This window comes from Passer montanus, unplaced genomic scaffold (assembly GCF_014805655.1).
Source record: "Passer montanus isolate IOZ18808 unplaced genomic scaffold, ASM1480565v1 scaffold36, whole genome shotgun sequence".
NCBI lineage: Eukaryota > Metazoa > Chordata > Aves > Passeriformes > Passeridae > Passer > Passer montanus.
In genome coordinates, this window is record NW_024368374.1 from 6336918 (window position 1) to 6361911 (window position 24994).

At 36.7% G+C, this 24994-nt stretch overlaps 1 protein-coding gene across 8 annotated transcripts in view; it reads left to right on the forward strand.

The window, feature by feature from the left end:
• The window catches only part of LRCH1 (leucine rich repeats and calponin homology domain containing 1), a 115110-nt gene that overhangs the window by 30582 nt on the left and 59534 nt on the right, over positions 1 to 24994 (forward strand). For all 8 annotated transcript variants that reach the window (XR_005628290.1, XR_005628291.1, XR_005628293.1 and 5 more), the window contains exon 2: positions 23463 to 23607. Coding sequence is in view for 3 of the 8 variants with exons in the window: in XM_039716573.1 (XP_039572507.1) it covers positions 23463 to 23607 (145 nt within the window). In the remaining 5 variants the exon portion in view is untranslated. The remainder of the gene's footprint in view (positions 1 to 23462; positions 23608 to 24994) is intronic.

Sequence of the window (24994 nt, forward strand, 5' to 3'; positions counted from 1 at the left end):
CCCTTCATAGATCCATTGTGAGGTTTGCATTTTTGTCACCTGCTGCTGAAAAAAAAAATAAATTGTTGCACAGGGGATAGATTGATTTTGCCCAGAATTACCAAGCAACTGTTTTTCTGTCTAACCAGTTTATTTTATTTAGGTCATGATTTTCTTAGACAGAAGAGCATAATGTGACAGAAGAGCATAATGTTGAAGCCAAAGGGGGAAGCAAATGGGAATAGTTACACTTGAACTCTCTCATGTTTGCAGAATGGTGAATATATTATTAATGTGGTTGCTGTGAAATACTATAATGGAGAGTCAAATATTTAGCCTAATAAATTCAGTGTAGCTTTGGTTCTTCATAGAAACTCAGTTTCCTGTGTTAAGTTCACTGTCACCATTGTGCTTGTAAACCAGTGCCCACAAAGGTGGGAAATGCATGTCCAGGTTCATCACCTTAGATGTAATTGCTGGATTAATTGAATAAAGCATGTTTTGCTTTATCACATATAATTTGTGGAGAGTTTTGGACAAAGCATCTCAACTGGCCAGCCAAGAGATTCAAGCAATGTTGTTTTTTGTCTCAACTTCACTCCTAATCTGAAATCTCACAAAGCTGGGAATTTCAGCATATAACTTCATGAGCCTTAAGAGGAGTGGCTGAGGGAGCTGGGGGTGTTCAGCCTGGAGGAGAGGAGGCTCAGGAGGGACCTCATCACTCCCTACAAGGGCCTGAAAGGAGGGAGCAGCCAGGTTGGCCTCTTCTCTCTGACAACCAGTGACAGGACAAGAGGATACAGTCTGAAGCTGTGCCAGGGGAGGTTTAGGGTGCACATCAGAAAGAAATTCTTCATGGAAAGGGTGAGGAGATATTGGCATGGTTGCTGGTGATGGAGACATCATCCCTGGAGCTATGTAAGGAAAGACTGGATGTGGTCCTTAGTGCCATGGTGTAGTTGACAGCGTGATGTTTGGACATAGGTTGGGCTTGATGACCTCAGAGTTCTTTTCCAGCCTAATTGATGCTGTGATTCATTTACTGTTAGATGTGAGTTCCTATCAGAAAGGTGTCTTATTTAGCACTTTTTGTTGCTTGCCCTTCATCTGTTGGTAAAAATAATTCTAACAGGGATCTGACTGTTTTTATGAAGGACAGCAGGTGGGTTATATTTACTTTCTTTATGTTTCTTGTTGTCTGCTGGTAATATGGTGCAATTTGGTGCATTCTGAATGAAATGCTCTATGATGTGGATCATTATTACTGTCAAGCACTGTTCATGTAGAGCTTAGGTCTATTGACAACTTTGCCTGTAATCTTACGCATGTTACACATCTTCTGTGTGTAGTTGTCTATGCCTAAATTTCACAACTTTTTAGAAAAGAGATGATTTTGTTCTTTGTGTAACATGATTGTTATTTGTATAAAGTTAACAACTCTCCTATGGAGGTTGTAGGGATTTTTATACTGATGTGTCATTAAAACAGTGTTGTTTATTATCTTATTAAATTAAATTATCTTATTGCTGGGATGTGAAGAAGCTTTTTTGCAGTCTGTTTTTAGGAGAGTACATATATATTCCATTCAAACTCATAAGCCATCATTACAGTGGCAGAGGAGCTGCAACCATTTTGCCTTAAAAGTCTTATTTTCATTTGTCTCTCATCTTAAAATATCAAGCAGTTGTACATAGAGAAATTAGGGTTGAAAGTCTTGAAGTATATTGAGGTATAGTAAATGTCTGCTTTAACCTTAAAATAACTGATAATGAAGTAAAAAGTGCTGTATAGCAAGTTTGCAGTGCAGGTGGCACAGTGAAATGACGAAAGTATGATTTGGGCAATAAAACAGAGACTTAATAGCTTTGTTGTCCATTGTTGTGCAGCAAAGGGACTATGGTAAATCAGTGAACTGCAGTCATTTATCATAATTATGACTGTCAATTGACAATTTTAACAAAGCCATTTCTCTGAATTTTTGCAGGCTTTAACTTCATCTGAGCTTTTTATATGCTGATGAAAAAGCAGAGCTTGGAGCAGTAGATGTTGCTTAGCCCAGGAGCCCGTCTCAGTGGCCCACCCTGTGTGCCTGGGGAAGGGAACTCCTTAGCCAGGCACATGTTCCAACCCCCCCAGAACATATGGCCTATTTTCAGAAATTTGTAGCTGAGAGACTTCATGGGGCAGAAGAGTCGCTTTTAAGTCCTTGGCGGCTACTTCTTTCAGAAAGTTTGTGTTGTTCCTTTTTCAATTCCAGTAAACACTTGTAAGGAGTTCCATGCCTTGTTTTGTTTTGGCTTTTTCCTTGAATTACAGAGACAGAGAGACAATTAAATTACTCTTCCCTACTGACCAAGTTGGTTTCATTGCTGACTTTGACTCCCATATCTCTTCCACCAGTTTGCCTCCATTCCAGAAAATCTTAAACAACTTAATCTTCCTTTTTATGTAAGTTGTTCTGATCCTTTCATTGCTTTTTTCTCTTCTTTGGCCCTTTTATTTTGGCCATATTATTTTGGTACAGAGTCTGCTAGAACCATATACAGTCTTCAAAATAGATCCATAGCTCTGTGGATTTATTTGGGACGTAGTCATTTGCATTGTTTGTTTATGCATTGTTCCTTGCTTTTCCAAATGTTTTAATTACGTTTACAATTCATAATGAGAACTGGTGAGTGCTGCTCTTTGATAATCCTGCATAAGTCTAAATCTCTATCCTCTGAAGTAACATACATTGAAGAAGAAGGGGGCAAAAATATCATCCAGCTTTGCTTACTGAATGCCTCCTTCTAGGATTTGGAAAGGTATTAAACACACCAGAACACTGCAAATCCTCTGTCAGTACTTTGCATTTTCTGGGCAGCTTTCTATGTCAGTCTAATATGCTGCATTGGATGAAGATTTTATTTTCTCATGCCTTAAATCCCATTATTTGATGCGTTAAATCAATGTTCCACCTGCCATATGCATTATTTTTGTGCTTCATTCATCTTAGTGTGTAGCACTGGTTGCACGGTGTTCATGTTATTTGACAGCGCTTCATTTGACTTTTGTCTTTACAGGCATGAGAAGTGTAGTATTATCACCTGCAGGGTTGGAATGGATAACTAGGTCATGATCTGGCAGGCCCCTGTTAGACTAATAGAACGCAAGCAGCATTATTGACTTACCAGCAAGATAGAGAAATACATGTATGGACACTTGAGCAGCTGCTCCCAATTTCTCCCTTTAGTCAGGGTAGAATTACTTTACAGCTTGCAAAATAAATGTTAAAAGCTGAACTTGTGTAGAAAGATAACAGCTTATAAAACTGCTTTGATCTGACCCTGATAACTATATCATACCTTCTTCCCATTCCTTCCTCTAATGTCCTTTATTCATCTTGTAGCTCTAGAGGAATAAAGCCAAAGGCCTCGTGGTCTGCTCTTTTACTGGCTTGCATGTATGGACACCAGATCCTCTTGCCAATTTCCTCGTATTTGATTTTGAATAAGGGGAATGTTGCAGCAGTCCTAACTTGTAAAAATTGTGAAACTAAATTCATGGAGGATAAACAACTTCTTTGACATAGTGGTAAAAGATGTTGCTGAAAATCATATAGGTGAGAACTTATCAATTGTAAGATCAGACTAAGATGGAATACTAAGAAAAAGTAATACATGCAGTTTCTTCTCAAATGTTTCTCATAAACATTAAAGTTTATTTTATTTCTTAATTTAGATTCTTAAACTTCTGCAGAGGAATTTGTATTAGATTTCTGTGATGTTAATTTTAATTTCTGTTTAGCTGTTTAAGTTTGTTTTACATAGACATTTATAGTAGCTCAGACATTCTTTTTGGGATTCCCAGTTAAGGCAGTTTAGATAGTTGGGCATGTTTGATGTCAATGTAATGTGAGTTCATTCAGCTGGGTTTAGCTGTTGTGAGTATTATATCTAAACAACTTCTCACCTCCTGACAGCAAGGATAGGGACACTGAAGTTTTTTTTTTCTGTGAGGAGCAGTAGTATATTCGAGGTTTTTTTAAGAAGTTCTTTGTTCAGTGTAGAGTAAAATGCAGTATGTTTTGGATGTACACAGTACACGTTACTAAATTAATTGTAGTACTGTGAAAACATCAGTATAAAATAAAACTAAACTTCTGTTGTGTCTTATGAAGTTCTGAATATGGTTTTTCTCTTTTTTGTGCTTTCTTGTTCTTTACTTTCAGTCTCTACTGAATTTAAGCAGTTGTCAGGAGCTTCTGTTTTCTTTATTGTGTTGAGTTGTTGATTTGCCATGTTTGCTATAGATCATATGCTTAAGCATTCAAAACAACATTTGGGGAAGTTCAGTTATCTGGGAATAAATGTATTTGCAATATTACTAATATTAGCACAGTCAACAGTTTTCCCTCATAAACTCACCACTTTTAATAGATTTGGACAATAACCTCAGGAGGTTAATTTGAAAACTACATATCATAATGGTCTTGTTTTCATTCCTGTCTACTGGTAGTCACAAGCAATAGTGACAGTAATCTACAGTGAAGATGTTTAAACTCCTTCAGAATTTTGTACATTATGTTCATATGGACAGCCAGTTTGATCTGCCTGGGATTTAGCTATTCCTGGAGCCATAAAATAGCATGTTTGCGAAGCTTTATTTTTAAGATGCTGGTTATTTTTTCTTGATTTTTTTTTTGGGGCAATTGTTCTGATCTTCAGTCTTAGATTAATTTGCAGTGTTCTAGGAAAATATTAATGGATTATATTGCTCTGTTGAAGAGATCTGGTGAGTTAAAAAACTGTCTCAAAGAGAACTCAGAACAGTGCTGGTGTGAAATACAAAGTGGAGTGCTGTAATTTGCTGTCACGTGTATATCAAAATGTAGATTTTGTGTAGACCAAGAGCATGATGAAGTCCTATGACCTCTTGCTCTTATTTGTGTCTCTGAGAGCGTACCAGAGTTCCAGGCTTAATTACAAAGTAATTACAAAAAATAAATCCTGTAAGACCTACACAGTGAGTTTGAAGAGGATACTTTTAATCTTTACAATTCCTTTGCCTTTCCAAACGACTTCAGTCATTTGGTGGCTTTTTTTTTAAACTGCGCATGTCTAAAACTCCTGGTTAAAAAAAAATTCTTCAAATAATTCAATAAAGAAAAATGCTAAAATACTATTTTCCTTGCTGATAGGATGGGTGATTCTCTGTAGAAAATAGGCCAAAAGTTGCGTGAGAAATTAAAATGAAGTTAATTCATTATATTAATAGTGGTTGGGGAAGCTGTAGGAAAATCTTAGGGAATCAAAGTCTCTGGCCTGTGTATTTGGGAATTTGCCAATGGCAGGATAGTAGTAGGGGTCACATAGCCTCGGTCAAGAGGGTGCCAGGGAATGAAGCCAAAGCAAATTGGAGAGGATTTGTGTAGAACCATACTGTGGATGGTGTAACTGAATTTAAGAAACTTTTTTAAATTCTGAAAGACAATGTGAAACAATGCTTTCTTTCTGACCAAAGTGTACTAGATTGCTGATTAGAATATTTTTTTACCTCATCCAAAGAGGATAATCACCAGCTCACCTCTGTCATGCTGTAAGGAGAGTAACTTAGAGGAGAGTCTAAAATCAGGAGTATTTTCTCAGTTGCTTCATGAATTTTTTGATTGAATTAACCATCTGAATACTGTATGGGTTACCTGTCAGTCTGTGTGATCCTTCTCATAGTTACAGTGATTTGGTTAAATTCTTAGTGAACTTTATGCTTCATTGACCATTGCAGTGGAGTTAGCGGAGCTTTATAGCTCACTGAACTTAGGACTCTGAAAAATTATGATTTATAGTCAGTATGTAAGTTATGTGAACACTATTTTTGTAAGTCAGTGTATGATGAGTTGTTTCAAAGTCAACACTGGAAACCCATGTGAAGGTAAAGAATCCATAGTTTCTTGTACAGCTGGATTTTCTTGAAAGTACTTAAGACCAGAAAACTTCTAGGAACTGAAAAGTTAATATGAAAGGCTGGAAATAAATTTTGAAGAGTTCTGATAAACTTTCACCATCTGCTTTTTTCGTGCAGTCTTATGTGTAGAAATTGAAGTTAATTTATTAGATACAAGTTTTTTGTTGTAAGACTTCTTAAAATCAGTGTATGACTTACTGAAAATATATGAAGGACTCAAGGAAGTCTCAAAAAGCACTTTACACTACTGCTTAATTAGTTTTAAGCAAACTTCGAGGCCTAAAAGGGGCTCTTAGCCTGTCAGAATTGGACGGTGAAAGCTGCTAAAACACCATGAATGAAAGCGACTGAGTTGTTTGCTTTGGCTGTTAAGGAAAGGCTATATTTCTTGTTTGTTGTACCTTCTAATGACTGGGAGAGAGGTTTTGCATGTTTGGTTGTGGTTTTTGGAAGATACTGTTGCTCGGTGGCCAAGTTTCAGTAAACTGTACTAAAAGTTGTTATGTATTGGAGCAAAACAGTAAGGACCAAAGAGCAGCTGGAAATTACATGAGTCTACCACATGCAAATAATTTGGCAATCTGTATACAGAGAATGCAGAAACAATTTAAAAAATGTAGACTGCTCCTGCTGGCAATAAATTCCCGTCTACATCTAGAAGCAGCTTGAGGCAACTCAGTGATACGCTTTTTATCAGTTGCTTTATGTTCAAGTGCCAAAAAAAAAGAAATGAAATATGTATTAAGAGACTTCACATAATTTCTTCTATGCTTAAGGAGATTTTTTTCATGCTGTCACTTAAATACATATAATATTACTTGTGTAATAATAATACTTAGACAATTGTAGTCTAAAGAGTTAGTATGTCTGTGATGTTTGTGCTTTTGAGAGAGGATTTTTATCCATGCTTATTTATGAGTGTAGCATATGCAAGGATTGAAATTTCCTCCTTCCCTATTTTCTTGTTCCAGTCAATGACAAACTGTTCTTGTAACAGTCATGCAATGTCTGAATTGAAATTTATTTCCTTTTAAAGAAATCCAAAGCCATTTGGGTACATTTAGACTATGATAATGTCTACTGACGAACAAGTATAATAATTACAATGTTTGAAAAACCTCCCACACCTTAGTCCAACTTTTTTTATATCTCCTTAAAATAATGCAGTCTTATTTGTAGAAGGATTTTATTTCCTCTAAAGCATGTATCTATGTTGGAATCTTAATTTGTTCAGGTTTTACCTAAACCAGATGCATTTTACACAGTGATCCCAGACTATCCTATTATTAATTAATTACCCTAAAGGGAAAATTCTGCTTTCACCTTTGGCATTGTCTTTAAGCATTCAAGAGCTGATAAATAGATGGCAGTGACTAAATTTTATTTTTCCTCTTCACTATCAGTAGCATGAAGTAATAAAGGAGGATAAACTCTTAACCAACTGTTGAAGAAGCAAGTAATTGGTATGCATTGCTCATCTGAAGAAGAGCTGCAGTTACAGAAGAAAATGCTCATTCTCTGTTATTATCTTTTAACTTGGGAAAAGTCATCTCTGCTTTTTTGTGCTTGGAAAAATGAAGGCAAGTGAGTAGTTGAATACAGTCTACATTGGCCATGCACATGCTGAAAGGCAGCAGAACCCTGGCTCTGCCTTCCCTTCCTTTCTGTCAAGGGCGGTGATCTCACGGATCTGTTAATAAATCTGATTGAGTCATTCTTTAATTCATGGCCCTGAAATGTTTTTAAGTGTTGTGTCTTACATGGTGCTGAAGATCACTTGTTCACTGGAGCTAAGCAAATAAGGGTTTTCCATCTTGGGGGCTGTTATTCCCTCTTCCTATTTTGTCTCCAATGTATGCAAACAGGACTCCAGCAGGACTAGGCTGTATTTCTGTTACAAGTTGCCTGAGGAGGGGGATGCTGGTCCAGGTCTGTGCCAGCTTCTTCCTACTCCTACTGATGTCCTCTTGGACAGTCACTGTGTTTGTTCAGGGAACTGCTGGTGTGCCCACATTGCCCAGATTCTGTGTCACAGTCTCTAAGACACTTTCTAAGACGCTTTGCTCATCGTGCCTGAAGGAAAAGCTAAGTTCCCTCGTTCCTTTGTGCATAGTATTTGTTTTCCTCTTTGAAAAATATTTGCATGTAAATCCAGTGTGTATATAGTTTTTAAATACTGTTCTTGGAATTTGGCTACAGTGTCCAGACTTGTAAGTTACTTGCCTACTTAAAGCATTTTTTCTTGTTTTTCAATAGAAAAATGAATTGTGGGATAACAAATGAGTCTTCCCTGATGGGAGTTGCTGAGGTTGTTTGCATGGATTCTGTCGCATTGGAGAAGATGCAGCATGAAATGGAAATGCTAGTGCATACCTCTGAGTTGTGGTTGATGGGGAATTGCTGATGTAATTTCACATCAGCACTCTGACCCATGGGTGTAATGCTCTTTATTAATTATAAAGTGTATTTATAAATTATATATGCTTTATATAAAAAGTATTTCTTGATAACATACACATACTTTATTAAAATAAGTTAAATCTGTTCATACTTGGTTGTAGCGTTTTTATGTTGTGAAAGAGATTTGTTTCAATGAACTTTGCTTTAGACCTTTATTACCCTCTAAAACAAACCTTAAAGTGAGCCTAAATTTTTTTTCTTCTTTTTTAACCTCTGAAATGGGCTTTGCTGGTGGAAAATGTCAAGAACATATTTTTTGTTTTGTGATTAAGATACGGCTGATGTGTTGGTGGGAAGGAAGCACGTGGGCAAGATTCTCTTCAGATGTTTGAGAAAAGCAGACCTAGTGATGCTTAGTAACAAATGGCAATACACATGTTTTCAAATCATCTACTGATAAACCACTGGTTTGGCTACTGGCATAGTTTACTAAAGGATCATAGCTTTTATCTTTGGAATTACGACTGAGATTTGTAATGCCAGATATGCTTGCAGATACTTGCCAAACACTTTGTTGTTACAAACTTGTAGTAGAAAATGCTGTGGTTTACAGTCTATTGTGAGCAAAAAATGTTTGGTGGTGTGTTTTCCCTTCTTTATTTTTATGGGGTTGGTTGTTTCCTTGTGAGCAAAAAATGTTTCTTCCCTTCTTTATTTTTATGGGGTTGGTTGTTTCTCTTTTCTTTAATTTCAGCTGAAGTTGGTAATTTAGTTATGTGACCTGATACTTTGTTATAGAAACAAAGTATTTTCTAGTATCAAGGTTTGGGTTTGTATTTTTTTTTTCCACCTCCTGTTCTGTTTCTTAAGTACTTTTACTTCTTTATGGTGAGAACACTGATTTATGACAGCACTCAAGGTATGTTTAGCACTGGAAACATTCATTGTTCTGTGAAGAATGCTCCAGAAGGAAATTTAAAGGGTCACAAAGTGAAGCGGCTGCTCTAAGTTATGATTTCATCACTGATAATTAGTAAAGGAAGAAAGCCTGGATATGATACTTGGAAATATGGTCACAGGCCACCAGTATGACAAATTGTAACCATCTGATTTTGTCTTGAGACTTTATCAGAAGATGTGTTTCAATGCAGGTTAGAAATTCTTCATGATTTTATGCATGGCAATGGTGTAACATCAACCTTCGGTGGTGGTTTCTGTCCCATTTATGTTCAAGCAAGATTACTTGAGACTGGAACAGGTGCAGAAAGACTTGAATGATCAGGAAAACTGTGGCAAGAGGAAACTAGAAGAAGCCAGCTTGCTTATTGGTCTTTTAGAAGAATTACTGTGAGAAAATAATGTTCTCATGAATATCACTGGGAAAAAGTAGGGGGAGGAATTGTTAAAAGGACAGTCTTTGTCCTTAGTGTTACATATCCATGTGGGTGGTTGTGTAGCAGCTGAGCTGTAGAATCAAGAAAAAAGCCTCCTGCATGTCAGGCATTGGAAAAAGCTGTAGGAGAATTTGTTATTCACAAATGCTTCTGGCAAAAGATTTCAGATGATATAGCAGACCTTGACAGAATATGTCTTAAACTTCCTGGCATTTAAAATCTTCAGATGTTTGATTTGAAAGCACAAATTAACCTTTTAACAAAGTTTTAGAACCTTTTAACCTTTTCCACTTGTTACAAGACCATGGTATAAAACAGATATTTCTGTCCTCAGTCAAGAGTTAAAATTAGGTTTCTGTGAAATCAAATCCTGTTGTGTACAGAAAACAGAGCAACTGACAGTTTATAGCACAACAGTTGTCTCCTGTCTTGCACAGAGTGTATAACTCTGGGATAATAGTCTCAAATAACACCTTCAGTATATCTGCAGGTGTGCTGGCAGGGAGCTCAGCACAAGCCACATTAGAAGCTTTTTGTGTTAGAGTTGCTTTTCTGTTATCTGCTAATCTGTAATAAACAAACTTCAGAGATGAGACTTTCATTAAGCAAGCATAGGAAACACATGGGGGGTATGTGATATTGTCATCTCTGCAGAGAAAAAACTGCTGGTTGAAATGATTCATAGTATCTGCATAATTGGAGCTTTTTTTTTCTGAATGAAAATGCATTTATAATTGTACATTTGCTGGTGAATCTCAGTAGAAGTTCTTCCAAAAATAATGAATTTCCTATCTAAATGTTTTGATGACGCAGAGGGAAGAGAGGATGTGAGCTGAGGAGAGTATGTGTCAGTCACAAGGATTACCCAGTTTTGGAAAAGTCCAAAAAAAAATTTTAGAGCCTCTAGTGAGCTCTATTCCAGGTAAAAAGAGGCTGAATTGGGAGTGAGTTACATAAAAATGTGAGACTGTTGGTTTTTGAATGCAGAAAATAAATTACAATGTGAGAATTCCAGGCATTTTTTCAATTAAAACCACAGTTTTCTAGGTAGTTGTAACGTCTTCTTCCTAGGCATGACTGAACTACTTGATATTGAGATAGTAGTAAGTAATGAGAATTGATTTGGTAGAACTCAAAGTCCTGACAGGATGACTTTTAGTGTTGTCTGAAAAGTCACAAAATCATCTAAATCACCAGTGGAACTTTTTACCTGTATATTAATAAACTTGTTGGAGGTACATTTGAAATACCAGTTATTGAGTCAGAGTGTTTAGAGGGTACAGTTAAAAGTATGTTATTAAATCAGTGATTTTTGCAGTGCATTAATGACTTAAAAATTGAGTTTAATCAAAATTGCACTTTTGGAACAATATCAGTATGAAATGATTAATAATATCAGTAGAAGTTTAGTCTTTGAGTAATACTAGTGGTAGTGTAAGGTTAGCAGGTTCAGCGTTCTGAACAACCAGGTTCAGCACCTCCTCTGGTGGCAAACTTTAAAGTTAGCAGTTCATCTCATAGTAAAGATTTTAAAATGTGTATGCTGGATAAACAAATAAAGCCAAAAAGTTCTTAACCTCCCACCCAAAAAATCTTTTGCACTTTCTGCTGCCACAGTTTAATGTGTATCCCCCAAAAATTTCACGTTCTAGGCCTGAAGCTTTTAGCCTTATCTGTTTTTCACAAAATCTGACCTGGATTTGCAGCAGTATGTGTATCAAAATGTTACTTGTCACTGATTTGAGCAGGTTCCCAGCTTGTACAAGGAAGACATTTTTCTTCTGACAAGGGCAATTTAACCCCAACTGTTTCATTAAAGCATTATATTTATCAACAGGAAGACCTGACCTGGATTTGCAGCAATATGTGTATCAAAATGTTATTGTCACTGATTTGAGCAGGTTCCCTTGTACAAGGGAGACATTTGTCTTCTGACAAGGGCAATTTAACCCCAACTGTTTAATTAAAGCATTACATTTATCAGCAGGAAGAAAGAGAATTGAGTAAAATGTTGGGGTTTTAGTGGTTTTTTTTTTCTTCTTTTTTTGGTTTTTTTTTGGTTTTTGTTTGTTGTTTTTTTTTTAAATTTTATATAACAACACTGTTATAACATTGCAGTTACTGGACCTCTTAAATCTGAGATGAATTACATTAAAGCATTATATTTATCAACAGGAAGAAAGAGAATTGAGTAAAAAGAGTAAAAGGAGTAAAAGGTTGGGGTTTTAGTGTGTGGGGGTTTTTTTTGTTGTTGTTTTGTTTGTTTGTTTTTTTGTTTTTTTAAAATTTTTATATAACAACAGTGTTATAACATTGCAGTTACTGGACCTCTTAAATCTGAGATTAATTAAATCTTGCTTAGACTTTGCTGTGTACCCATCAGGCTATGATAACTGAAGGGAAATGATGCTGTCCATCAGCTCTTCACAGGACTCCTCATTATGCACCTGCAGGGGTCTCATTTGGGCATAAATAAATGAGCTGATGTAGCCTCCTCAGAATAAGAATTCTGAGTCTGTAGTTCATTACATTTTATTTTAATTATTGATAGGGATGGCATTGTGAATTAACACTTTCCTGTCCCTTCCCTGCTTTCTATGCAACCTGTTCTGTCTGTGACAAGCCAGTGTTACCACAGCGAGAGCACACAAGCCACCAGCCTAAGAGGAATGTACAAGGTAAGATAAGAATAAAAGCAAAAGCACAACAGAATTCCTTCAGAAAGAGTACTCAGCCCAAAATCATTCTTATAGAAAAATATCATGGTAATACTTAGACTGTAAGGTACAACTTGGACCTCATGAAGGGTAGTTTAAAAGGAAAATGAACAAGGAAGTAGAAATGAATCTACACCAGAAGCAGAAATTTAGGCCAGGCTTAGTAGGCTATACTGATGAGTGTTAAATTATTTTGTGCATTTTAGAAGACTGTCTGTGAAGTATACCCTCCAAAAAAAAACACAAGACATACCAAATGGAAGAAATTAGACCAGAAGGACACTTACTTTTGTCACTTCAAAATGCACATTGCCATGCAGTTGTTAGGCAGCAATCGCACTGATACCTGTGATTTCAGGCTGCCCACAAATGCCATTGGGGTCTATTGGCTTATTCCCACTTGTATCCCCCAGCAAAAATTATGGCAAATATTAGGTGGTTTGTACCTGCCTAGTCACAGACCCTGGGTTGTTTATAAGTAGAGGTTGTGTGTGTGAATTTTACTTCCCCCTCCCAAGTCTTTTTGGAGTCTGTGTATCTGATGTGTCTCATCTTGTAAAGATGTTAGATTAAAATCCTGTTGTAAACTATGACTCGTTAAAACAAGTTAAAAAAAGAAGTTGCACATGTTACCCATCCAACCCCTCCCTGACCTACAAGCAGCATACTGGATATCTATTTTGGTTTTGTTTTCCCCAAAGAAGGCAAGGTTCTTTGATTATGAAGGAAAGAAAAATTAGAAGGTTGAGAAACATTGTCTTAAACTTAAGGAAGAGCCATGGGAACAGTTACATAGGATAGAGATCTCAGTACAAAAATTACAGGTCTGTAGTTCCAGTGGTTCCAGCTACGTGGTTTTTAGTTTGTTTGGGGTTTTTTAAAGGATGGATAAAATATGTACTGTGCTCATTTTGATTTCAGTTCAAGGAAGTATTTTTATTATATTTTCCTTTTGTTTTCCCCCTCTGTCTAGGAATAGGTATCTGATTTTTGATTAATTATTACAACATAATTTGTTTATTCCAGGATTTTTCTTTCTTGGTACCTTTTTGATAATGTTTTCATGGATTTTTGTTCTGTTTGGAAGTCTGAAATACTTCTTAGCCATTCTTTCAGATGTTGTACCTCCTGTGTAACAGCCACATAATTACTTTATTAAGGTTGTGCTTGATAGTGTAAGTCAGCTTTCATGGCACAAAACAAATTTGTATTGATAAGTTGTTACAATTATGTTGTGCTGACTTCAGGAACCGTGGGGGAAGAAGAACTTGAATTATGTAGGTATGGGAGATTAACCCTGACATCTGTGGGAGATGGGCAGACAGAAAGGGAAGTGATTAGATGAGTAATACTCTGCTTTCCGTGCCACTGCAAATTAGCATCAGGTAGTTTTCTCACGTCTTTGCCCTCATGCCTTTGATGTACTTAAAGATCAAAAAACTTTTGCTCATTTCCATGATTGTAGCAAATTTTCTTACAGAACAGTGAGACTGTTCATGTGTAAAATGAATTTAAAATAAGCAAATGTAGCATTTAAGTCTATCAGGTGTGAAAAGTAGTTATCCTCAAAGTTCGGGCAAGTGAGCTGCTTCACAGAAATTGGTTTATGTGCTACTTGCACCAGATGGTAAATGTGAGGTAACTCCTCTTTGAGCAGGTCACTGAGGCAGATAATGCATAGCATAAGCAGTGTCTTCTCTTCACAGCTTGAGAGGAAAAAAATAAATAATAGCTATTAAAAGAGAGAATGGAGTGAAAAACAAACCTGGACATTGCATTCAGCTTGTTTCTTCTTACTACTGATGTCTGTGGGCTGGAAAAGGTTCTAGACCTTACATTACATTCTGCTGTTTTTGAGGACATCAGGTGGAATTCCCCAATGGAGGTGGAAGGTGTTGACTTCCAAAGTAGACAGCTTTAAGAAGGATGATCTCTATGGCTAAAACAAGAGATTTGTGCTACAAGGTATTGGAAGAGTATGTCTGTGCAGGGATCCACTGCACAGTGGATCTTCTTTGGGATAGAATGTAATTCCTGGTTTTATTTCACATGTTTTCCAATTCTTCAATAGGTAGAAGTTGCTTGAATGAAATAAGCTTGTGTGCCTGCACATTTATATACATGCAAATGAAATTGACATATTTTTCAGCTATTCTTTTGAATCTGATGAAAGTAGTGGTCTCTGTTCTTCTTTCAGAAAAGAATTTCATAATTTCTTAGTTTTGTTAGACATCTCTAATATATGTGGAAGTCCCCTTATAGCCTACAGTTTTACCTGATCTCTCATCATTCCATGCCAATAATTAAAGTGTATCTGTGGTGGCTGAAGCTAATTTTGAGGACTTTTCCGTATCAAGATATACTTTTTGTTTTCACAGAGAAGGCAGGGAAAGCCCTGCCCTCATTTGTGGGTGTTTACTGTGAAATTTTCTTTCATGTGCCAATAGGAGCAGTTCAAGCAGATGAGGGAAATGTAGTTCCATACAATAGAGGAGGGATTCAGCTGGACAGAGTATGATGTAAACACTTCTGTTATTTTCCCCAGTGCTCTGAGTCAACCTACTATAAAGGCTAAAAATGGGAGATAGATGGCAGTTTTTAAAGTTTCTAGAATTGAATTAAGATTTCTTCTTACTGCTACTGTGTCTGAAAAAACACCTGAAATATTTGTCCTGCTCAGACTGATTCGTGCAGTACTGGCATGATACAATCCATTGATCCTTCTTAGGGCTGGTTGTTTATTGAGGAGTGAAAATTAATGACTTGTATCCTCCCTCTTGTGCGGAAGGCGTGGAAGAAGGAATTCTTCATGAACCATGAAGTGGGTTTCATACCAAATGTTTCTTGTGTTGATGGAAAGTATTTGTTGCCAGATACTTTTTTTCCATCACATGATACAAGTGTTTGGGTGCCTATATGTGGCAAGAGGACCCATACAGGAGCACTTCTTGAAGTACTACAGTCTGTGGGAAGGACCTGTGCTGGAGAAGTTAATGAAGGACTGTAACCCATGGGATGAACCTGTCCTCAAGTAGGGGAAGAGAAAGAGGAGGAAGGAGTGGCAGAAATGAGGTGTTTATGGACTGACCACAGCTCCCATTCCCTGTTCCCCTGCCACGGAGGGACATGGAGGCTGGAAGAGAAATAAGAGAATCATTAGAGAGGTTTTGTAAGGAGTATAAGGGAAAGGGGATTTTAGTTGCTATCGTTTCTCATTACCCTACTCTCTTATTAATTGGCAGTAAATTAGATTCCTCAAGCTGAATCTGTTTTTTTTTGCCCATGACACTGATTGGTGAGTGATCTCTCCTGTCTTTATCTTGATCTATTAGCTTTTGCTTTGTGTTTTTTCCCTCTGTCCTGCTGAGGATGGGAGTGATAGAGCCACTGGGTGGGCACCTGTTGGCCAGCTGGTCCACCTTGGTCCACATCTGTTTGTACCCACATGGAGGTCTGCAGGAGTAATCCTGTTGTCTTACTGTATGTTTTTAGGGAGTCTTATGCACTTTCACATCAGATTCATCTCCCAACAGTTGTTTGGGGTGGTTTTTTTTTTTGTTTTTTTTTTTTTTTTAAACTGATAAGGTTAACCCCAAACCAAATTTATCCTAAAGAGAAAGAAATAGAAGCTAAAGGAGAAATGTAAAGGTTGTATGTTGTCACCTAAAAGCAGGTACAATAATGAAGCAGACTATTATAGTAACCTTCCTTTTTTTTATTCCTTCACACTTGTGGTGCTCTTTTGAATGTTTCGTGTCCTTGGAACTAGAGTGTGCCATTGAGCTAATATGCTAGCCTTTTGCTCCCTCCTTCCCCTCTTATTTCATACAGAGGAAAAAAAAAAACCTGAAGTGATGTTTGCACAAAATTTTGGGATCACTGGGAGAGCCAGTTTAATCTGCTGGATTGCTGCAGGCTAGTTAGTGCACTACCTGAGAAAAAACATAGAGTTGCATGTTTCTTACATTTGGCCATGCTTTACTTCAGGTTACTGTGGAAAAGTAAGCTGTGTATTACATTGTGGAGTAATGGATGGAATAGAGTAAATAAGAATTGCTGGGGTTGGATGCAAAGAGGGTCTTTGTCAAATGTATCATCATTTTGTCCAGACGTTGCTGTTGTTGTACAACAGAGGGTTCAAGGATGCCTTGTATTTTTGCATCATGTTACGTGAAGGTTGGGGAAAAGTACTTCAATTGTGACTATTTCAGAACAGACTTTCTTTTTAAGCTGGCCCTGTTGGAAATCAGTGTATATATTTGCTTCCTGCAGTAATGGTTGCAACTGATCAGCCACATTTGTAATATTTTGAAAACTTCTGTGGATGACAGGTTCACAGAAGTGCCCAGGGGGGTTTTAAAGTGAACCTTCCTGTTCCTGCCCCCTGCATCCGCTGGGGATGGGCTCTGAAAGAAGCAGAAGGAGAAACACCCGTGCAGACTGTTGGCCAAGTCTGTGAGATCGGGACCCCCTCTAGTGGTGACATCTCTGCCAGGCTCCACGATTTCCTGATCTCAGCCTGTTTTTATTCAGTCCGGGATTTTTTCCTTTTTTTCTAAATCCCCCATTTAGTTCCTCTCTGTATTAGCCCTTTAAACTGTCCACGTATTACACACAGTGGTAAAGAAGAAAATTTTGATATATTAAATCTAGTGATTAGAAGAAAAATTGATACAAAGGTAGACATATGATCACTTTGAAATTTCCTACATCTTAATTTAACTATGGCTTTGAGGTGGACATTTTTAATGTTGGTTCTTAATGAATGGGAGACAGATGGAAACATACAACATGCTGAGAGTGCTCAAAAGTAGTGCTTACCAAGTGTATGAGATGGCAGAGTTGCTTCATAATCTCTTTAAAATACTTGTCTTCCAAGGTCTGTATGTTTTTGCCTTTCTGCCTGAGACAGATGCACTTCTCTGTTTTGAGTCAGCAGCTGTACCTTTGGATTCGGGATTGATCAATGTTCAGATGCTATTGTTGCATACAATAATGATGACTTTGCTGGAATCATCTTTAGAGCTACCCTTTTTTCGATCTGATACAAGTTGTACTTTCAGAAGGAAAAACTTTGAGCCTATGCATTACTGTGTCACTTTTTTTTCTATTAGGGAGCAATAATGATGGATCAATAATGATGATTTTGCTAGGAATCATCTTTAGAGCTACCCTTTTTTCAATCTGATACAAGTTGTACTTTCAGAAGGAAAAACTTTGAGCCTATGCATTACTGTGTCACTTTTTTTTCTATTAGGGAGCAGAACTGTTTTTACTTTGCTGGATGTTCTTTGTCTTCTGTTATTTGTTACTCTGTTTGCTAAGTAACTGAGATAGAAATGTCTCCTAGTGAAGAAATGCCATGCATTTTTTTGGTGTAACTGTCATGAGCAAAGCAGAATGCATTTGATGCCAGAGGCAGTGGAGGTCTTTGCTGCTTCTTTTTCACTTGTGTGGCACCACTGTCCTAGAAGTTGTTTTCTGCAGTAAAAGCTGGCTGTACACCCAAGATATTATTCATAAATTCTGGCGGAGGACGAGTAGGTATCCTGCCATGAGTATGGAGATAATGACATGTAGGGCATGTCTTAAAAGTATGTAGCACTTGATAGTTCCATTAGTGTTTTCAAGACTGATGGATAGCATTTGTCTCTAGAATGGTGGATTTTCCTTTTTACCATTTGGGGGAGAAGGCAAAGTAATTGCTTCATTAGAAAGCATTGACATTTGATTGATCCTCATAGGTGCAATTATATTGATAGTGGATGACTTGCCTTCTTTGCCAAAGTGGGAGACAGCATTTCCAAAGATCTGAAGTGCACTTTAAGAAGATATTCCAAAAAGTGTCCAAGATACGATGCTGTCATTTGTGGCTTCAGTTCCCAATGAAGATGTACCTTGCTAATGAGGAAATACAGGCTTCCTCAAAGCCTGATAAAACTATGGGGACATTACAGTATAAAAGGAAGAGTTCCGAGTCGTTGTGCCTTTACAGACTTCTTTATGTATTTTCTAACGTTCTTATTTGCATTATGAGAGTAGGGTTGAACTATTTTTTTTAGGCTTTTACAGTGAATTGTTTGACTTCCTTGTCAAATGCATTTCAGACATCTCATTTGAATACCTTGAATGGTATCTTAGTGCAAATGCAAATAACTTCTTCAAAATTATTCCTGTCTGTTACTCATTAAGTTCTGAATCCTACAGAAAAAAAAGCAACTTAGTGGCTGGAATTAAGGTTGCTTGGGCGACTTCTTTCCCTTGCAATGTCTTGATTTCAGGAACTTGATAGCAAATACAGATATTTCATATATATATATAATTTTTTTTCTTGTTCAATGGTGGATAGATGCTTATAGCACAATTTCAGTTTTTGTCTATTGCAGGTTTATGTGCTAGAAACATAAACTTAGAGTCAATGTGTCTAACATCTGAAATGTGTAAATCACTTCCTTTTAAGAAACTGCTTTCTTTAAAGTTCTTTGTCAATATTTATGATGTAGTAGTGCATGTGTGTATTTGTTTAAGGAATTACTTTTACAATTTAAGGTTTTAAGTTGTTTAGCTCTCTCATTAATCGTGTGTGTTTAATTTAATAATATACTAATAACTGATATTTAATAATATATTAATCACTGGAAAGTAGTAAAATTGGAGCTCTTGAGTAGCTTTAGTGAAAGAAATGTAACTATCTGACTTCTAATACTATTTTGGTTTTTTTGACAAAACCATTTTGATTTCTGCAGTGCAGGTTTTTATACCATGCATATATAGCATATACACACATATAGTGGCACTTGTTTGTCTGGCTGTAAATTGTGAAGTCAGGAGGGTCCTACTCAGTGGCAGCACTTCATTGTGGTGGGGGTTTTCAGAGCTGTAGGAATGAAAAGGTTTTGCCGCAGGGATGGGGGCCAGTAATTGCTGCTGTAATGGCAGCGTGGTTCCTGGCCATGCAGTGTGCCAGTTACCAAACAAGGCTTGGAGTCTCTTGTTAAATGCTTTTTTACCACTGTGAACTTTTTTGCTTTTTATTGTTCACTCCCAGCTAAGGAAGTTCTTATTTTGTGTAGTTCCTGTCTGGCTTCCAGCATAGTAACACTTCTCATACAAAAGCCGTGTCATTGCGCCAGAGTTCTGCTGACTCTTTTAAAGATCAAGAGTCCATCTAATATTTTTCTAAACTGGCTTGCTTATTTTTTTGTGTTCTGTTACTTTATTTTGGAGTTTTAACAAACTTCTTCTTGGCAGGGAAAGATGAAGTGAAGCCAGATGTAGTTTGAGAATGTCTTGGTGTCACAAATCATGAACGAATGGTATATTTCATTTAAAACAGGAAGCTCACTCCATTGCGTGGACTCCCTTGCCCCATTGTGTGGTATTTGTGTCACCTATTTCATAATGGAAGTTACAGGAAGTAGTGACCTCAGGTGAAACCTACCTGTACTGTCTTGGCAACCATGAAATGTTCTTCTGCTATTATAGATTCAGGAATTAGATCTCCCTTGTGTTGCATAGTCTAAGCAAATTGTTTAAAATTCTTTTAAACACCAGCAAATTCCACCCCTCTGTTAATTTCCATTTCTGTAGCAAAAGCCAGTCTGTACAGTAACTTCATTATTAGTTATTACCGTGAAATGTTATTTTTCAAATTAGTGATATAAGGGGGTGTGCAGCTTAGCAATTTGGGAAGTGTAAAGACTTGCAGGAAGAAACTAAAGGTTTGCCAACTAGTTGTTTCTGTACTTCAAAAATATTGTCACAAGTGGTTTAAAATGTAGTTTCTGCATTCTTCCTTTTCCCTAAATAACCTAAGAGTGCCTTAGCAAAAAAATTTCAGAAAGTTTATGAATGGTGACCAAGGTACAAAACCAAGGTACAGGTATGCTGTTTTTCTCGATATGCTCAAATGATTCTGCAGTTTCCTGAAGTCTTATCCTTTGTATTTTATGCTAGAACTTGTATTTCAGGTTAACTCTGAGTTTTATACAGACTTACTTTTTCCTCAAATTTCTGCATCTTATCTTCATATAAAGTAGTATCAATAATTGTGTGAACTTCAGAGGTTTCTCTACATGTTTTATGGGCTTATTAGGTACAGTATAAAACTGTTATGCAGGCTGTTTTCCCTTTAGTTTCTTTCAACATATGCTTTCCTCTGTGGAATTTTCAGAAAGCTGCTAAGCTTTCTTCACAGCTGCATCATGTTCAGAGGCTTGCATTCATTCTAGGATTGTACAAAAGCAATCTGTTTTCTTCTTTAACTTCCATATGATCAGGGAAGTCTATTTTTTGGCAAAGTTATATCACAAGTTAAAAATGCAATGGACATTCTGTATGTCAGATTCCATTCCAGTACTATGTGGAATGGAAGACATTCAGCTTTCCTGTTAATGATACCTTCCATCGATAAATTATAGTGACAAACTTCTGCTTTTTCTATTAAGTTATGTTACAACAATGTAAATATAATGTGCAGCTTTTATTACCCTGCCCTATAATGTGAATAGGTTAGATTTTTAAAGATCATTTTTATTATCATCATTATCATTATTTAGGAAGCAACAGTAGATATAAGTGTTGAAATTATTTTACTGTGATGACTACACAGCAACAAATAATTGACTTCCTTTGTTGTGCATGTAGTGTGACCTATAACCCATGGTGCTGTGGATGACAGGAAGGGATTTGTCTGTGATGATCTGTGTGGCTTTTGTTTTTCTTTCATCACTTTGACAGAGTTAAAACCTTGAGAACAAAAAATAGCAATAAATAATAGGGAAAAAAGGCATTTAACTGTTTTAGTAATGCCTGTTTTAGGAGTGGTGTCAATCTAGTTGCTATTTTGCTTTTTTGAGATACTAGAATTTTTTAAGAGTGAGTCATATATTGCGGCAAGAGTATTTTATTTGATGTGAAGATAAATGAGAGCAGGCATGAAGAGAGAGCTTAGGTGGCAGGCTGCAGTTTTAGGAGCTTGAGAAGAAGCAACATTTTAGTTTTCCCAGGTTTTGATCTGTGTATCACTGGAGCAGGATCAGGTGAAGGATGAGTTGTTCCTCTCCATCTAGTGCCATACAGGTTGTTTTCAACCCAGACAGGAGAGTTCACTCGTCTGGATTTTGCTGCTCCTTCCACTTTAAAGGAGAAAGTGAGCAGGATATTCCTGGCAATGTCACCCCAGAAAAGCATGATTTTAAAAAAGTGAGGTTTTCTTTGCACTTGAATTGTAAAATATGAATAGCCCCTGCATGATGCAAAAAGTTACAGCATGGCAGTCTTCTGTTAATATCTGATAATAAACATAGCTAGAAAGGCAGCAGAATTCTTTTGGAATGCCATGCTGATAAACAAGTGCTCTCAGGATAAATAGAAAACAGTAGAGAATTAAAGCACTAAACTAGAGGAATAATGAAGAGCTTTCTCCTGCTTTGAAACAGTAGTAAGGGTCACTCAACAGGAAATGCTTTAGTTTGATGTCAGAAATGAAGGGAAGCAGAAGGTGAGGTAATGCTGTGTCTAACCACCATCAGATTCTGGTAAGAGAAAGCAGAGCAATTAGAGTTGCTGTTGTATAGTAACTTAGAAGTGAATAATTTTGGTTGAGGTGCTCAATTTGATCATGCTGCTGTTAGGGTCAGCAGAGCTGCTCTCAGTTACTGTGCCTGCAGAACATCACAATTGCCTTGGTAGGGGATGGACTAATGAAACCAACTTCTTGTTGGAAGCAACGAAGTGAAACCAAGTGGAGGCTGACGAGACTAGAGTGTGCTGAATTTCAGCTCACGTTGCAGGAGACAAGAACAAAACTTATAAGTCCTGGCTGGTGATAGGTTTGAATTCAAGCTGTGCTTCAGCACAGCCAGCTTCAAAGGAAGTTAAAAAATTCTTCAGACTTCTACCTGTTTGTTCACAAAAAGCAAAAATATGATTTACGGTCCTGAGGACCGGGCCATGGAAATAATCCATATTTTGGCTGCTTTTTTTAAAATTTATTTTAAGTAAGCTTTGGAATAAGCTTTGAAGGATCAGGCACTAGGCTTAAAATAGCAGCAGTGAAGTGAGGAGATAATGAAGTTCTATTTTTTTCCTTACCATCAGACATTTCACTTTTTGCATAGGTGCATTCCTCTTCCTTCCACTTCACAGGTGACTGTTCTTCAGGTCAAGTTATCAGGCTAGCGACATGGGTAGGTAGCATTTGTCTACTTTCTGAGGATAAGATTTCTTCTGCAACACTACTTAAGCAATGATTTGAACCCAGTTGATTCAGTTGAATGCTGCCATGAATTATTATTTTATGACTTGAGCTCACATCAGTATTGTGATACCCATTCTTCATACAGTGGTAGTTAAGTAACAAAGCTCAGTAACATTTTTTCCTCCTTATTTTTCCTTGTGTCTGTGTGCTTAGAATGGCAAATGAAGAATGAATAATTGATAAAAAGTCAAAAGCTTTTGTTCTGTGGGTACAAGCAGTGTCTTGGGGGATTGGAATCCATCACTGTTGTCTTGTATGTACTTATATAAAATCCATTCTTGAAGACCACCACTATTTCTTTGGGTAGCATTCATTTATAAATGGTTTACACTCAGGAAATACAGGCCAGTTTGAAGAATTACCTGATTTATTTTTCTGTTTAAATGGATTAAAGATATAATCCTGCTTGTTTTCTCTTAATGTTGTCGTTATTTGCAGATGTCTAACTGTGTATTGGCTAGGTCTTTGGGTATATTATATGAGCTTTAGAATCTCTTTGCAACTATTTCCTCAGTATATTGAGTCCTGCAAATAATTACTTTTTATTAGACCAAATAAATCCTAATTGAATGTTTGCTCTTTTATATGCAGCCTGTTCCATTTCAAAATTGTAAAAGTTTGCTCTAGTTTTACTTTGCATAATAAAGACCTAGTTTGCTGCTTCCCTGTAAATTATATTTATTCACTTTAATATAGTGCAGCTTTTCAAAGTACATCTTTCTAATGATTAAAAAAATGTACCTTTTCTCTTTTTCTTGTTTTCAGATTTATCCAAGAATAGGTTGACTGAAGTTCCTACGGAATTGTGCCATTTTGTGTCACTGGAAACACTAAATCTATACCACAATTGTATCAAAGTTATACCAGATGCTATAGTAAACTTACAAATGCTAACTTACTTAAATTTGAGGTAAGTTTATCTTTGCCACGTTTTTTTGTTTATTTGCAAATATGTAAAACTTTTTTGTCTGTGCTTTGTAAAGTTCTGGAACAACTGACTGCATTTTTTCATGTTACTGAAAAGGGTAACACAAAAGCTCACTGGCTGCAGAGACAGCTCTGTATGAAGGCATCATAAATGCCAAAATGTAAAAATAATTATTAAAAGAAAACCAAGAAAGTTAATCCAGTTCTGTCCCGTAATCTTCTAACAAATCCAGAATGCTAATCACATCCGTACAGTTGTATTCTTTTAATTCACTTCTGATGACTAATTTTGTAAAGCTTGAAGAACATTTTGCAGTTCAAAAGATGGAGGGACAGAGGACTTATATTTTTCACCATGGGGAATAGAATGGAAGACTGAGATACTATATCTATCACTAGCATAGTCATATTATGAAAGAAATATAGCTGCTGCCTTTTTGAGGAGAAAATGGCAAAGCATTAGACATCTTTGCCTCCTTTCCAGGAAAAATCTGTGTGAATAATAATCAGTACAGAGAATTGCTGCTAGTTAAAGTGCATGTGAATGCACATGTGCTCTTGATGGAGGGCAAGTGAGCCCTTTTTCAGCTGGGTCAAGGTGTGGAGTTTTCTTTGTAGTTTAATGTGTAAAAACTGTAATAGTGAAGATATATCAGTCTGATCTTTGTGAGAATGAGGTCTGAGTAGAAGGTGAAGTGTCTCTCAGCCTGTGAAATTCAGGGAATGAAGTCCTGATCATCAGTTTTATCAACACTAAAGATCTTTCTCATGTCTTATTTTCTCAAGTCTACATTATTACTATGCTGCAGTTTTGGCCACTGTGGAACACTATTTTGTCTTAAAAATTTAAGTGTAGTAGTGTGTCCTGAGAATTTTGCACACATACAAGAAACAGGAATTGAGATTTTGAATTAGTGTTTGTTAGATATACATGAAGAATTTAAAACTGGATTAAGTTATTAAATATGCATAAAACATCTTGGTAGATTTAGGAATTAGAATTAACTTGGTAAGAATTCAATGTCATGAAACAGTGAATTAGAACTCTGTGTAGTGATATAATTTGTCTGAATCATCACAAAACTAGAGTAGATTTTATATCACTATGAAACTAAATTGAGCAAAATAAAAGTGATTTTTTATTTGACTAAATAAAGACATTTCTCTCAGTTTAAAATACCCTGTTTACCTGGATGTGCCCTTCCCCATATTAGTTGAACATGTTGAAGGGTCTGAAGAAAGAAATACATCCTTGACTTTCTAACCACGTTGCTTCTTGGCAAGAAATACATAATAGATTTAAAATGCATATTTTTCTGCCTGTTGCCAGCAGAGCCCATATGCTGAATAGCATTAGAAAGTGATGCCAA